Source organism: Botryllus schlosseri, chromosome 3, assembly GCF_051294905.1.
Source record: "Botryllus schlosseri isolate E-star chromosome 3, Bs_hap1, whole genome shotgun sequence".
Taxonomy (NCBI): domain Eukaryota; kingdom Metazoa; phylum Chordata; class Ascidiacea; order Stolidobranchia; family Styelidae; genus Botryllus; species Botryllus schlosseri.
Genome location: NC_137238.1, coordinates 25,743,767 through 25,759,403, shown reverse-complemented (window position 1 = coordinate 25,759,403; position 15,637 = coordinate 25,743,767). Strand labels below are relative to the sequence as shown.

The 15,637-nt window shown below is 41.1% G+C and overlaps 2 protein-coding genes across 5 annotated transcripts in view; one reads left to right on the top strand and one right to left on the bottom strand.

Moving 5' to 3' along the window:
• Nucleotides 1–15,637, top strand: part of LOC145435413 (uncharacterized) — a 428,570-nt gene that overhangs the window by 207,145 nt on the left and 205,788 nt on the right. The gene's annotated exons all lie outside the window — the stretch shown is intronic.
• The window catches only part of LOC145436198 (uncharacterized), a 33,823-nt gene continuing 23,902 nt past the window's right edge, over nucleotides 5,717–15,637 (bottom strand). For all 4 annotated transcript variants that reach the window (XM_080313550.1, XM_080313549.1, XM_080313548.1 and 1 more), the window contains 3 exons: nucleotides 12,155–12,386; nucleotides 11,451–11,517; nucleotides 5,717–8,067 (listed from right to left, as the gene is read on the bottom strand). In XM_080313550.1, the coding sequence (XP_080169676.1) occupies nucleotides 7,564–8,067; nucleotides 11,451–11,517; nucleotides 12,155–12,386 (803 nt within the window). In that variant the 3' untranslated portion in view covers nucleotides 5,717–7,563. The remainder of the gene's footprint in view (nucleotides 8,068–11,450; nucleotides 11,518–12,154; nucleotides 12,387–15,637) is intronic.

Sequence of the window (15,637 nt, the reverse complement as noted above, 5' to 3'; positions counted from 1 at the left end):
ACAGATATGATGACTTGGAGAAGGTGTCTAATGAACAGGTGTAATCACAATTTGTTAATAACAACCGTTGTACACAAACTTCTGAAATTCACGATGCTAGAATGAGAAATGCTTGATATATACGAACCGTGGCTGTAGATGTTTTATACGCCATTTGGTCGTCTAATTGTGACCATGTCATGTGAAGCACGAATCTCGTACATGTCGGATAGGTTTCTGCAGTAGCGACATTTTGGCAAAGCTATGCAAGTACCAACTGATAATATATCAACAAATTCTTCATCTTCAATCTGGAAAAGTATGCTGGGGCATACATCTTGCATGGATATCATTTGAGTGTAATCGATATGTGCAATATTTACGTTGTGAGATCAGCAACACGATATATTAATTGATTTTGGAGCTGGCATAATATTTCATTTGAAACCATCGATGGAAGACTTGTAATCGTCTCGGTATATGAATATGATAACATACTGCTGTACCTCAGAGCAGTATAGTTCTTAACCGGGGTTCCAACAAACCCCGGGGTTCGGTATGCCAGTCTCTTGGCTGAAGACACACATCCGACTCATTTGACTCGTAATGACAAGCACGTCTTGGCCATCATTGGATGCATGGGATTGGGCGTGATCGGTATTCGAATTGTGGCTCTTGTGGTGGTACGTTGTGTGCAGTGGCGTATACGCAGGCGAGGTGCGAGTGCTAAATCAAAACTACGTCTGTTTGAAATGCCGATTTCATTTCCTGTTCATTTGCAATGCAGCAAATCAAATCTCGCTGGTGCGAGGCCCTTTTCACTGTGAAACCTCCCATATCTAGACTGGTATCTGAAAGCGACCAGGAGAGGTCACGCTGCTTTGCAAGAAATATTCATATTTTCTTGGCAATAATCATGTTTTAACGGTTTTATTCTTTGAACACTGCTGGTGTTGATGCACCGTTCATTTTATGAAAGAGTATTTTATAGCTATGTATCAGATATGTAATGTGGCGTATTGTTTTTGTGACTCAGCCAAAGGCCGAAAGCCTGCAAGCTAACGTATGTGTTAAGAATCACTGCATTAGAGACAACGGTTTTCGAGATCGGCACATAGCCACGCACATGATCCAATTGTGAAAGTCTGAAGGGCTCCGTCGGTATATCAACACAGTATTGAATGAAATATACCAAATCTGCATGATTTATTGTACTTCGCGAGTGAACTTTACATAAAAGCAGTTTTGCGGAAGCCAGACGGAACCCCACGAAAAGGTCACATTCTCTGATTAAACAACGTAGAGCAGAGTAAATCCATCAAACTCTACAACTTGAAACCTCGTACATTTTATTTCGGATTACGTCATCTCAATAGCATTCGGAAATTGTGAGCGGTACATGAATAGTCGAATACTAAGTGGTTATGACATATTATTATTTGAACACGGTTGCACCTGGGAGAATGTTTGTGATAGACATATTCAGAATTTCTACTTTTGATTCACGCTTTACAAACTGCTTTCACTTGAAATATATCGAATTATTAGTTTTGGAATGGCGTGAAAATTGATGAAGTGGTAAATGATGGAATACGGGTTGCTAAAGTAATTCACGTTTGTGGCAATCTGTGACGGCGCGTCACTCGCTGCGTTAAAGTCACACTTACTCTGTATTGCTTCAATTTCACAGCGGTCACGATAACACGATAATAAAATACCTTGTGGGGCTATATATGTGGATAGGTGAGAGGCCACCGGGAGAAAAACAGCATTTCCAAATGAGCACCAAAGGGACCGTGATTTATAGTGTATATGTCGACATCAGTCCTTATTTCTTCTGGTAACGTATCCGATATGTAGTAATGACGAAAGTTTGCTGGAATCGAGTGCAATGTGTCAATGAGAGACATCATCTTATGCAACTCTGTAAAACTTCAAATTTCGATTGACCAACCAATCCAAAAGTAATTATATTTGATACCATTGTGTTATCTCGCATCGCCACGAGAAATTTGTAGTCCTTCCGGCCCTGATTTAAGAATTGGTGATTGGGTATGTCGCCGTTACGATACAGATTTTGATGTGCAAGTGTCACTTTTGCTCACTGCCCACACGAAGCAACGATACATTTTATTACATGCTGGACTGGTTAGATTCTAGAGCAAGCCGCAAAGGCGAAGTAGGCTGCATACTTATGACATGCCTGAGACTCACCATTCAAGTATCGGGCAATAGTTTAAAAGTCTTTATCATACGCTTACCTTGCCAAGTATTTTTCGGTACGACAACGAACCCACTAACCATTTAAACGACTGTGGAGATCTCACTGATATTAAATTATAATAGCAAGTTCGATAAAGCGCTATTTGACAGCACATTGCAAGTGAGCTTATTAAGGCCATAATAATTACATTGCGTAAACAGGCAGATACATATACGGAAGAAGTTTGACGCTAATACGCAAGAGCTTACGCATACCGCAAATGTGCTAGTTTCATGTTTCCACGTCGGAACGCTGCGAATGTAGCATTTGCTTTGCGCTCATTACTATCACGTAGTTATATACAAAGTTCAGTTAAGGTGAAAGTATGGTCCGAATTCACCTGAACCTAACTGGTAAATTTGTTGTATTTGACGGCCTACATTTCCTTCGCCGACTTCTCCGCGACTAGTATAACATATCAAGCAATTGCCATAACTTTTGAGTCACTTGTTACAAGATAAAAAGACTTTGATGGCGGGAAATGAGCAGATAAAAACGCAAATATGTATTCAAGTAAACAAAGTGTAAACATATTCGCCGAGACAACTCACTAGGTTAGTAACAGCTGGTAACCTCCTTGAGTATGGCCCAAATTTAGCCAGAAACACCTGGCTTGTGAGGAATACTCCGGAGAATCACGAATACCGTCGGATACGGAATTACATTGTGTTTAATAATAACTGAATTATAGGTATAACGTGCAACATTAATGACCGCAGATGCACGTATTCCTGGCTTATCGTTTCGGAAGTATATGAGCCGAACTACCGCAGACATATCGCTTTTAGGGTCTTGATGAAGAATATCATACTTCAACGTAACATGTCATCCAGCTTTCCGGCAATTCCGTTGAGCAAGTATAGAATTTGCGACGACTGTACCAGCGTCCAGCGTCCATGCAAGTCCCGAATCTCACGCAGTACCGGACGACGGCATCCGAATTGTTCTGTTGCATCACAATAAGTCGACACGGATCATTTGAGTTGCTGTTCACAAAATAAATCAATGGACAAGAAGTACAAAATTGTAACCAGGTTTGATCTAGTCTGAAAACTTCCGTGTAAAAAGGTTTACTGCAACCTCGGACTAAATGATGGTCACATATTCGATCATTTTGTTGTAAATGAAGACATGAAATTTCCAATCTAGACCTCTCACATTACGAAAGTGGGATCTGTGTCACAGATAACCGTCGGTCATCAGCAAAAATATAATGAAGGATGGAGCAATCGAAAAATAAAGTTCAATCGTTTTTAAGATGGGAACTTGAAAGGTGACCGGTTAACCGTGAAAAACCGCTATCGCAGTGTAAATAACTAACCTGAGGAGGTTAGTTATCTATAATCGCAGGCCTCCAGACTGACATGCATTCAGTAAACTATTACAAGCTACGTGTTATTCTGGAGACCGGCACGCTTAATTAAAATCAAGATACACGAACCAGTAGTATTGTAGCCAGGTCCAGACTCAATGATTCCACTATAAAAATCCTAATCGCCTATTAAGTGTATGATAGATAGTCGTGTAGTGAGAGACGGTTTTTTGAGTACTGAAATTATAAGCGGCTTTCCTGTATAAAAGTTACATTGCCAAGGAGAATTATTGTTCCGATACTTTCTCCCACTCTGGAGGCCTTGAAACCTCGGTCGGACGTTATCGCACGTTTTGACTTCAAAAGATGTAGTACAAACGGATGGTCGAAAAATGACTAAATAATCTTTACACTAGGGTTACCATATTTTGAGATCCGAAAAGAGGACAATTTTTAAAAACTCTGAAAGCTACTATTGTCAAAAAATTTTCGACCAATTGTACCTGTGTTGCTAAAAAAGTCATCATTTGACCTGACTCCCGAATCTCCCGCTTTTTTACCATACGTCTGTGGTGTTGACTAAAGAAAAAGGTGGACACTTCGACTCGACCTCCGGTTTCCACGAGTTTTTACGAAACTCTGACATTCGCTGCGTCGAGGTTGAAATTTTGGTGGCATTTTATTCTTTTTCCGGAAAAAGAGGACAAATTCCCATAAAAGAAAACGTTTAGACATCCTTCGAGGACACTTTCGATTTATTGAAAAAAAAAAGGAAAATCCCCTTAAAAGAGGACGCATGGTAACCCTACCTTGTACGGCATAGAGCTGCTGTTATATTCCTTGTGGTGGGATAAAAGGTACATATTTGAACTTTCTATATCAGCCAGACTATTATCACGTCATAACGAGTGATACTCCAATATACTCGAGTCGAAGCCTAATATTCGATTCGGAATCGAATCACCCAGATACTCGATGTTTCCCAACCCTGATTGCAACGGAAATAGTTCTGAGAGAGCGTCTGTTATATTCAGGGCATACTATCTATGTTATGCATGTTAGACTACCTTTCGGGAAATGATTTGATTGGTTTCATGTCGAGAATATGATTCAGCAATGATGGCGTAATGTCCATAACGTGAAAACATGGATTCCCATTTGGTCAAGTGCCGCAAATATAGGAGAGATGGGAAGAGGTGGAGAGGTAAATGTGACAATTGAGGTGTGAATGTTCCTTAGCTCACATCATCAGCCTTGATCAATTACTAATTGTATTTACACCTTGGCAATACTCGTAATTTATGCCGACATAATGGTAGTTGAGCATGTACTGTAGGATCACTGGTGTATCGCAGATAACATGAATCAACTTAAAGGCTTCGAATGTCACACAGAAAGGCAGGCAAAACTGATTAAACGCTTCTATAATTTTACGGGCAAATACATTCGAGATATCAGTAATCTTCAGGTCTCTCATATTTCGAAAAATGCAAGTCCAGAAATTCCCCTAACCGTATACATCTCAAACCAAATCGCCGAAATCCTTCGATTTTGGATCACTCACTCCCACATTTCATGAATACGTCAGATGCAGTATTAGTCACAAACATCTCCACTCAAATAACCAATCTGAGCAGATACGCATATAATTATTGATGCGTATAGCCTGGATGAGGAATGTTATCATGAAACGAACTTATGCATGAAATGAGCTAATACTATGATGTATCAGTATGGAGAATTCGAGTCGCATTCACCAGATACATTTGGATTACCATTGGATACCTTTGATCTACTTTAATAAATGCTGTCATTGGCACTAGTCGATAATGCTGCCTTCTTTCTCGCTCCTGTAATATATATAAGCTAGTGTTAAAAACGCTCGCTCACGCCGACTGCAGTTAGCTTGAATTCACTTATCCTTTTTATTCGCTACTTTGCAGGACAGCCGGCCATCTGGAACAATGGTACATCTACTACATCAGTCAGACTTCCAGCAGTAAGACCCTTCCTCGGTGACCATGAACAGGCTCTTAGAATCCGCAACTTCAAGAAATGCTTTTAAAATCAAAAACTACTGGTTCGCCGTGAGTCACAAGGCCTATGTGGTGTCCTTAGCAGCAGTAAAGTCTGACGTCAAAAAACTGCAATCCACTCCCATATACGTTCACATAATTTTCATATTTCGATCGATTATCCATTATTTACCATGAAAAAATATTTGAAAATAACATTTCGATAGTATTACACAAAACGAAAGAAATAATGGTATAAGTTAACCTGAAACTATAGTGCTCGCGTTATTCTCATTGGCGAGCGTTATTGTGTATGAATAAGTACTGCAATAAGTGTACCGCACGATACCTCCTATGGGCAGATGGGACGGGTGGAAATATTAAAATATGCCTCAAAAGGGGAGGACACTTGATTGAAGTGGTGGTAAAAGTGTTGAGGTCTAGGGTATTTCTCTGCCGTTACAATACTTTGGTATGATCGCAAGACCACCGACGGTAGAATTAATGAGTTAGTAGTCACAGACGAACCACCAATTCCAAGCTAAGCAGACAAGACTGTTTATTCGGATGTCATTGTTAGGATTTGAGGTAAAGTTGACAAGTTCAGGCACCCTAGAGGCATCATATTTCCCCGCATCATGCGTTCTACTCTATGCGCGCCTTCGCGTAATCGATCAAAAGGACAATAGCATTTTCGTTTGCTAAATGGGAATAGGTACTTTGTAAGGCTCGGGGTATTACCACTACCCCGCATACCGAAAATCAACACAAAAACGCATATATAAGCAGCAAGACATTAACGGGGTATCATCGCCAGAAATCACACCCATAGCAACCGCACGAATCACAGAACGCGATAAGTATCTAAATGACGACGATAAATATCACTGCAATGTTTATCAGAACCCTCGTGAGTAGTGATGTGCAAACAAAGCGTGTATAGTAATTGAAACACAGTAATATTTTGTCTTAAAAACGAATATTGGTAGAAATATTTGTGCTTCTTTTACCAGTTAATTCCAAAGGGAGCATTCAATGGAGAGCATTAGGATGTATGCCGAATGACTCTCCGATAATCATTTCAATACAGATCATTACATCCCACATTCTAGATTTGACCAAATCCTATGCTAAGCATATCAACATCGATTGAGCCCACCCGTTAGCATGTGCCATGCCATAATCAGTGTTTCCATTTATGATTAATCCAAATCATCAATCTAATAATCTTTTAAGACGGACGCCTTCAGGCTTCGCAATTATCCTAAGAACCATTCGAAAATTATAATAGCAACGAGACAATCGATACATTCGTGCAGGCTTCAGAATAAAACACTCTTAGGTGGGCACATTGGAAATGCAAATGGTTACCCCAATGAATTACGACCGAATGCAGGAGAGCATGCACTTTATGTACTATTTGCTTCTTTGTGTATTGAAAAGATGAAAGATAAAGTAACTAGTGAATTATAGGCAGCGTTAACTTGTGCAATACCCCATCCATCGCTTCATAAGGACGGGGAAATTTTCAAAGTCCACCTAGTTTAGTCATATGGTCTTTCAATAGTATATGTGACTGCCAAGTAGTTTTGATTATGCGTAACTTTAGTGCTAACATCAAACATTCAGTGGACTATCACAGTAACAATTCAGGGTAACTTCGCGAATGGGTGGTCATTGATCACACCCAGTCGGTTGATCGTTATGACTGTAATATTCTATATCGAGGTCGAGTTCATGGATATACCAGCACCAATCATAAGAAAAGCGGACATGAAACGCGTGCTTCTCCGGTACAGATTGGATGTTCAACGGGTGACAGTATTCCAGTCGGAAACGGTTTCGACAATGGACATACGCAAGTATTTCTTATGTCGCCACACGGTCCTGTTGGTGTCATAGTGTGTCGAGCAAAATCTGGCTTTTTCCATCTCCATGGGCGTGGAGCTGTACATCCGTCGCGCCGGGGCGGTCGTGAAAAGGGTCTACGGAGCTCACAAGTTCTTGGCGGAGTACTGGCAAGCAGGAAAAGTAGGGTCCAGCACAGCGGGATAGTTCATATAATCAGAATGCTGCTTGGCTTTGAGTCTTAGCGACGCGATACTGGAATTGCAAGGGTCCGGGCCACCACTGCGGTACATATTATACGGGTTAGCAGACGCCGGATAATGCGGATTGCTGCTAGCGGCTGGGCCCATCGAGCCCAACCCATTGTTCATGTTCATACTCGACGGCACGGATGTGTTTTGCGAAAAACTGAGTCCCTGAGTGGTCAAAGGTGACATGGAGTTGAGCGCCGGGTTCAAGGGCCACGCGGTCGGGTAGGGTTTGGCGCCCAGGGGCGAGGCCATCTTCTGCCAGTTGTAGGCTGAGTAGCCGTAGAGACTGTCCTCGTAGGGCAGGATGCCGTTGATACCGTTGAAGTGAAAGTTCTTGTAGTCGACCATCTGGTTTCTTTCGCGCTTGCGCCACTTTGCGCGGCGGTTCTTGAACCAAACCTGACGAAAAAAGCGACTTGCGTTAGTGTAATGTTCGCAGGAATGCACAAAAATGACAAAAAGTGCCTGTGAAAGTATTAGGAGGATTTCAATGTTTTTTTCCATTAGTTGTGGGTTTTCAGGACAGACAGTCTTTCAATGTCAAGAGGATAGATTTCAAAAATGCACTTTAAGGAAATAGAATAAAATATACACAAGAGTATGGGAACCGCCGGATGCATTTATGGATAGAAGGAGACTTTGTAACAATCAGCGCAAAACGATACTCTAATATGGCGTAATAATATCGATGTTTATGAGTAATATAAAGGACACCCCATCATCCTGGCGATAGGCATTGTAGCTCGTCTGCGTTCGATAATGCAGCTGTATTCTACGAATAGAACCACAACACTGCTAAGGGGTCTTTAGAGTTTGTGAATTCATATAGTCTTATGTGGTGATTGAAACTGAATTTTCCATTTTCAAATAAGATGAATATCACGTGAATACAACATACGGCAAGAATGTTTAAGCGTTCTGTATACAATAGGCGAAGCGATTCAAGCAATTCCGTCGCATTACGACTCTTCACTCACGTAACGCGTGACCTTGACTACAAAAGCAATCTGTTATCAGGCTCCGGTAAAATGGCGGCCGCCGCTGAGCGTGTGACTTCTCAATTGATAAACGAGCTCGCAAAATTAGTTTTCGCCATGAATCACTCACGGCGCAGATCAGAGAAAACTAGCGGGCAATCAGTTTTAATTACGAAACCAATGATCGTAGCCGGAGCGCCTACGTCGGAGTCGGAGCCTGCCACCCATGCCCAAAATGAATCCCCGCTATTTCGTAGGCGGTAACGTGCGCGCTGCGATGTCAGGTAGTAGGGAACAGAGCACACCATCCGTGATCAAGTGAGTTCTGATTGCGCATTCGCACAGTAGAACGCACCGCCGCAATAAATACCACAAGAAATTCCATTGTACCGACAATTTCAGATATTTAAAAGTTAACGATAGTGCCTAGTCGCAACAAATATATCATACTAATTTCACAACTCCACATTTACTTACAAAGCACGGACAGGGCCATTTTTAACGGGTTCAGTTTATTCCCAGGACACGCTATCGGAAAACCCCTTCAGCAATTTACGCTGTGGTGAAATTATTAATAAGGTGACTTCTGTGTATTGGGCACTGCATACACCATCATGCATTTCAACAGTGTCGGTCCGACTACAACGACCTGACCGCTTCTGTGAGATTTTGGCCTGTTTAAAGAAATTAGGAATATCGACCCAACGCTGATTATTTATTTGAAAATGAATAGGGTTTACTGCTGCAATAATGACGCTAGATTTAAACGCATTTAAAGTAGTCTCTAAACGACAATAGTAACCGATCGCTGTTTTTGTTTGTTTTTTGGGGTATTCATGGTGTTTGTCGACTGCTATGGTCATTTACACCAGGCCGATATTCTTCATATTTTCCGTAACTGTCGACTTATAGCACGGCCCACCTCTAGGCTTTTGTAAGACACCGCTGACGCGGATGAGGTGGCGAGGAGGAGCCTAGGTAAACCTCCAACACTTAGGTATCGGAATTCGGAAGTCGACCTCGGTCGGACTCGAATCCGCACCCATTGGTGTTGCAGCCGCGGATTATACCACTGCGCTATCTCGCCAACCGATCGCTGTTACTTCCGAACGAAATATATACGCATGATTTCAATCACACTGTTGGGTAAAGCTGAAAAAATCTCTTATCAAATGCCGGCGGATGACTTTACGAAAAGACTCGAGATGAAACTATACAAAACAAACACATAATTAAACAGCGTACATGACCGACTTGTATCCGACTTGATCACCAATGTGACGTACTCCCAATATCGATCTCCAATCACAGTTTAAAATCATTTAGCCCATATCCGGAACTTGCCCTTCACAAAATTCAAAACGCTCAGCGTACCAGTCCGCCATATTGATCACGTAAACGCGCGCTCGAAGCAATAAAACTTCAACATGCTCAGGTGAAAGCGGCTCCCTCAACTTCTCCCGGGGACAATTCATCAGCGCAAACAAGCGAATTGATTTTTATTGCCGTCGGTCTATTTCCTAGCTTGGTCGTCTATCGATAAGTTCAACACTTTTACGGAGTCAATAAACCCGGAGGCGTCAGCCGAGTATGTGTATTGCGCGGGCGCTGTTTGCCGATTCGAGCAAAAGACTTCCGTGGCTGGATATGAGTATTTGCTCTTTACGAGTTGGAGGCAACAATAGCGCGTTGTGTTAATCAACGATCTTGATGATTCAGGGATTTATTGCGACTGATGTCATCGCCTGACATGGCCTATAAGTAACTCAAATGATTAAAAAAAGTCTATGAAGCTGCACATTTTACATTGGGATAGATTTGGGGTTTACAATCAAACTTACACTTAAATTTGACATTTTGACTTGACCGCTCGAATGCAGTATATTATAATGACAACAAGTATTGCAATACCATACATCTATGCCAGAGGTCTCATACTCAAATGTACTTGCGGGCCAATTTACTGTTATTTTGACGACGCCGCGGGCCGCATAGTACCAATAAGGGGTATTCAATGAATCATTTCCAAATAGGCCTTATTTACAGGGACCTTGCAGACTGGCATTCCACAAACATCGTGTAAATGTAATTTACTGTTGTACTATTCATGCATGGCACAACAAAAATCACAATTTTCAAATATTTGAATAAAATCATTTTTGTGCTGAGCATAATTCGTCAAAATAGTGAGTTATAGATACCATGCAAGAGGACAAACGCATCATGGCAACGTAAAATCTGTCGCGTTTTAATATTGCGGCTCAGTGGACATGTGACGTGCCACAATTATACGTAGAATATTTTTGAATTTAATAATAATTGATCTGACATCAGAGCATTTGAAGTGAGTGAACTTGAAGTTCTCAAATCTAAAAAATGATGTATCGCAGTTGAATATATCGTCACTTAAAAATCGAAAATGCCGTCGCGAGATTCGTGTTTTAGACCTCTGATCTATACCATACTATTCTACTGTGTATATACACATAAACTTGACCCGAATAGCCAGCAACTATATTCGTAGATAATTTCCAATTAAATTATTCAGCAGGGACATTATGCTTGATATTTCTAAAACTATGCTGCAAAATTTACCTTTTGGTGTAAGGTAAGAAAATTGCGATTTTAGCGTCACCTCTACGCCGAAAGTTTATTTTGCGGACATAGTGTTACCGCTACAATATTTCCGGAATCTTGTTAAAACGGCTTTTACGCATACTAAGAGACTCACACGGGAGTTTAAATCCCATCCAGGACACGAAAATGATTATTGTTTCCGTAATCATACTTTAATCGTATGCTTACCCTCACTCTTTGTTCCGACAGACCAATCCATTTCGACATATCTTCACGCGTGGACATGTCCGGATACCTGAATGGAAAATAGTTCGTTTTACTGTCACAAAATCAACTGGAAAGCGCGTATGAAAAACAACAGATTTAGTCAAAATCGGATTCTCCGCATTAAATTACACAACTTTAACTCAACACGCGTTGATTTCCTCGTCATTATGGCGACCGTATCACACAGCTGCCGATAGTAATTTGCATTTATCAGTGCACTCCGTTTGTTGCAGCACACCGTAAATATCGATATAAATTATACGATAACTGTCCTTACAAATATATATGTTAATGCATAACCTCAATCCTAATAGCCTGCAACTAGCTTGTAAAGGTAGGAGCTTATTTAACATGAATAGGATGAAAAACAAAACAAATTTATTCAAAAGTAGATTATTCACATTAAATTATACAAATCAAGCTTTTCAACTCAAAAATTGTTGATATCATGTGGTCATAGCGACCGTATGTCACACCGCCTCGTATATTAGTTTACATTTATCAACGCATTTCTTCTGTCGCGACACGCCGTAAATCAAAGCAACGCGAAGCGCCGCTAACATTCATAGGTTTAACGGTGTTTATCCTATCATACACAATATTGTGAAGTTACACATTCGTTTTAATATCCCAGCCGGTTGCTACGATGCGTAGCGGATTCCGACCTGTTTCGCGTGAAAAGATTCTCAAGCTCCTGAAGTTGCTGCGAGGAGAAATGCGTCCGCTGCCGGCGTTGCCTGCGCTTGTTTTTGCCCTCCCCGTCTTGATCGCCTTGCGAGCTCTCTCCGTCTTCCATGTTGGTGACGTCATCTGCTACGTCATCGGCGTTTTTTGCGTCGCTCGCCGGCGTGTTACTGTCGCTGCAATCGCTCTTCCGATCGCGTTTTTCGTCGTCGTCTGAAATGGGATTTTAGGGTGAATTTGGGTGGGCCACCATTTTAGATGAGAATGATGCTCCCACCCTTTTCAAGGGTGGAGTTGAAAAATCGGGAATATGTTGTCCTGGCATCAGTTTCAACTGCATTTGTAGAGTATAGTGGTATAGTACAGTAGTATTTGTAGTGTTGTAGTATGTTTAGTGTTGCATTGTATACGATTATATAAAACCGATTATGTCGATTGGATATCACACTTTGAATGAAATATCAGTATCCGGAATTAGACATTAATAATATTGGCAATTCTCGTGACACACAAGATGGTTGTAAGGTGTCAGAAAACTATAGTCTGCGACTATACTAGACTGAGAACATTGATATATTCCCTGTGGCTTACACATGTCAAGATGCAGCCTTTCTAATTTATTTTATATAGAAACCTAGCAATAGCTGTAAAACTATTCGAATAAATGCTCTGAAGTTTTGGAAATTCGCGTTAAGCTAGAGGCTATACATCTTTTGAATATCGGCTGGATATAGAGAGGTTATCGGTGAAAGTGCTGGCTATCGGTTTTATCGGGAATGGCTGGAAAATTCGATATCGTTTTGGCTCTATTTTTACCTTGAAAGACTCGAAGTATGGCCTTCATTTGCATATTAAAGCTTTAATTAATGATAAATATTATAATAATACAAATAAACAATAAAGTAGAAATCGGCTGCGTGGTTAGGTTGGTGTTAGTTTTTAAACGCCAATATCGCGAGAAGTCCAAGTTTTTAGCAAACTATCAAACAATTTTATTCGTACCGGAAGCCGGTTATTCAAATTTGCGCCCGCCGAAGGAAATAGTATGCTGTAATTGGTTCAATCTACAACCGTACGCCGCAAAACCTTGATACCCTTTTACGCAATTTCCCTTAGAGCCTGGGCGCGTCAACGGATGCTTTGGTGGTCGTAAGACGACGCGGTTAATCCGCTTTCGGACGTTGTATTTCAAGCGTATTTAATCGCGATCGTAACTAATAGATATGAATTGGCTTTAGTTGTTTAGATGAAAGGCGGTTTTGCGCATTGGAAGACGCGTATTTTATGGCGATATCATGCGATTACACGCTCCGATTTAACATGGTTTAAGGCAGGCAACCTTACGGAGACAAGGCATTATAGTGCTAAGCATTGCGACATCGCGGAAATAACGGGATAGCTGACGCGGGTCTACATTGATGTTCGTTAAAATCTTAATCTTTACTCACCACATTTACTTCTCTTACTAATCTGGATTGTTCCTCCCTTCATGACTAATAATCTCAAATCCTGCATGATATAGGAAACATTGCAGTCGTCAGGTATTGTCACACCTAGAGCCAACTTCAACTTGACGGTCAACTCGGACAATCACTTAAAACGTTCTGTACAATATAATAGCTGCAGTAGGAATCACGAAAGATTTTAGTACGCTATTGGGATGTTGCCTTACAGATACATTCTCCCGAACTGGCGACATTTGACAAACTGCGTCGCTTATAAAAGCTCATTTTCCTGTGTGCTGATATCGTGTAATCCCGCCTAGATTAGGGTAAGGGGTTTCTCTATATCTTAAAAAATTGGAAAACGGCTTAAAAGGCGTAATGTATACCCTTCCGTGTCGATACAAGGCCGATGGACAAGGAAACGCAATCTCCCCTAGTTTAAGGTAAGGTCTCAAAGCCCATAATGAAAAGGGGGGATTTTATAAATTAACTAAGTGATACTGGTATACACCTCCCAGATCGTAAAACTCTCATGTTAACACAGTGGTGAGGTCAATATCGAGTCGAATATCAGAACAATCGTTTTAAACCTGAAACGAAAATTAGACAGTTCACTTGATCCATGATCAGAATTATGAATTATCATAATCCGCGATTAAAAAGTGATTCGTCAAAGCATGCGCTGCAGCCTTGATTTATTGCGGATGTCACGGGGTTGATTAACCCACACAAGTATACGGCAACACTGTATCGTTGGGATCGAGCATTCGAGAATTCCCATGCCCATTTCTCATAACGATCTCGCATCTGCGTGCATTAAATCATTTTCGAACGGCGCACCATCATCTGGCATTGATCTAAGCGTCTTAATGGCGACGTTTCAGATTAGGAAGTGCATTAGACTCGCTTAACTATTCGTGAAACTTTCATTTCGTATTCCATCCCGATAATTTTAAGGTCCTTGGGATAGCCGGTAAAACCAATTGGGATCCATTACCTAGAAATGGCCTGCGTCTAATCCCGGGTTTAGGAATAACGTCGCTTTTTCGCGACAGCGCATAGCGTTTCTTTTTATATCAATTAGCGACATCAAAAAGAAGGATACCGCATCAAGGCCCCGGCATCTAGTATTTCATTACAGCGCAATGTGCATTAATCGCGGTACCTGAAGCTTATAACCGATCAACTACCCACCTACCAACCGCTTGCAATTAGGTGCGGTGATTCAAACGTTGAAGTTGGTGTTATCCGTGGTATAGATACCAATCATAAAATGTGGACTTACAATGTTAAGAGACCGAGTGACAAGGGGCTAGCTTATTTATGTTATAAATATCCCAGAATGACGAAGTCAAATAAACCAGATTATCCGTTTTGGGTTGTGATTGAACTGGACGAACATCTGCACCCAAAATGGAACCTCAAATATCCCACCTAACTTAGAGATGGTTGTTGCTATTCACTCGAGTTTTCATGCCTGTCTCCGATATAGTTATATTAATTCGTGTCGTGATTGAATATAGGCTGAATTTATACAGCAGAATTAAATCTTGTCTTCGTGTCCCTAACACTTTACCACAAAGCACAAAATGGGGATACCAACTGGATATTGATACGTGACTTGACTCCAATTTCTATAGTATATGCCACTCAATTAAAGCTTTCGACTCTGGAGAAAAATGCAGACATATTCAGGATCTGAACGCCAGATTGCTACGGATAGGAAACGCTTGATACAATCTTTACCCGAAAAGCATCACAAGATATATGCCACAATAGCGCTCATCACACGACTTTTATACTGACCAACTCATAAAAAGAAAAATGCCTAAAACCACCCAACCACCTTTACACACATCCTGGACATTGCCGTGCACGAGTTGATCCACATATACAGCACGTGCTTATGATTATGGCCAACACAACGTTGATTGCACGCACGTGCGTAATGCTACTCAAGTTCACAATGTCAAAACTTCGAGTCGATCCAGTTTTTCGCGACATAAAATGGATAGAGAT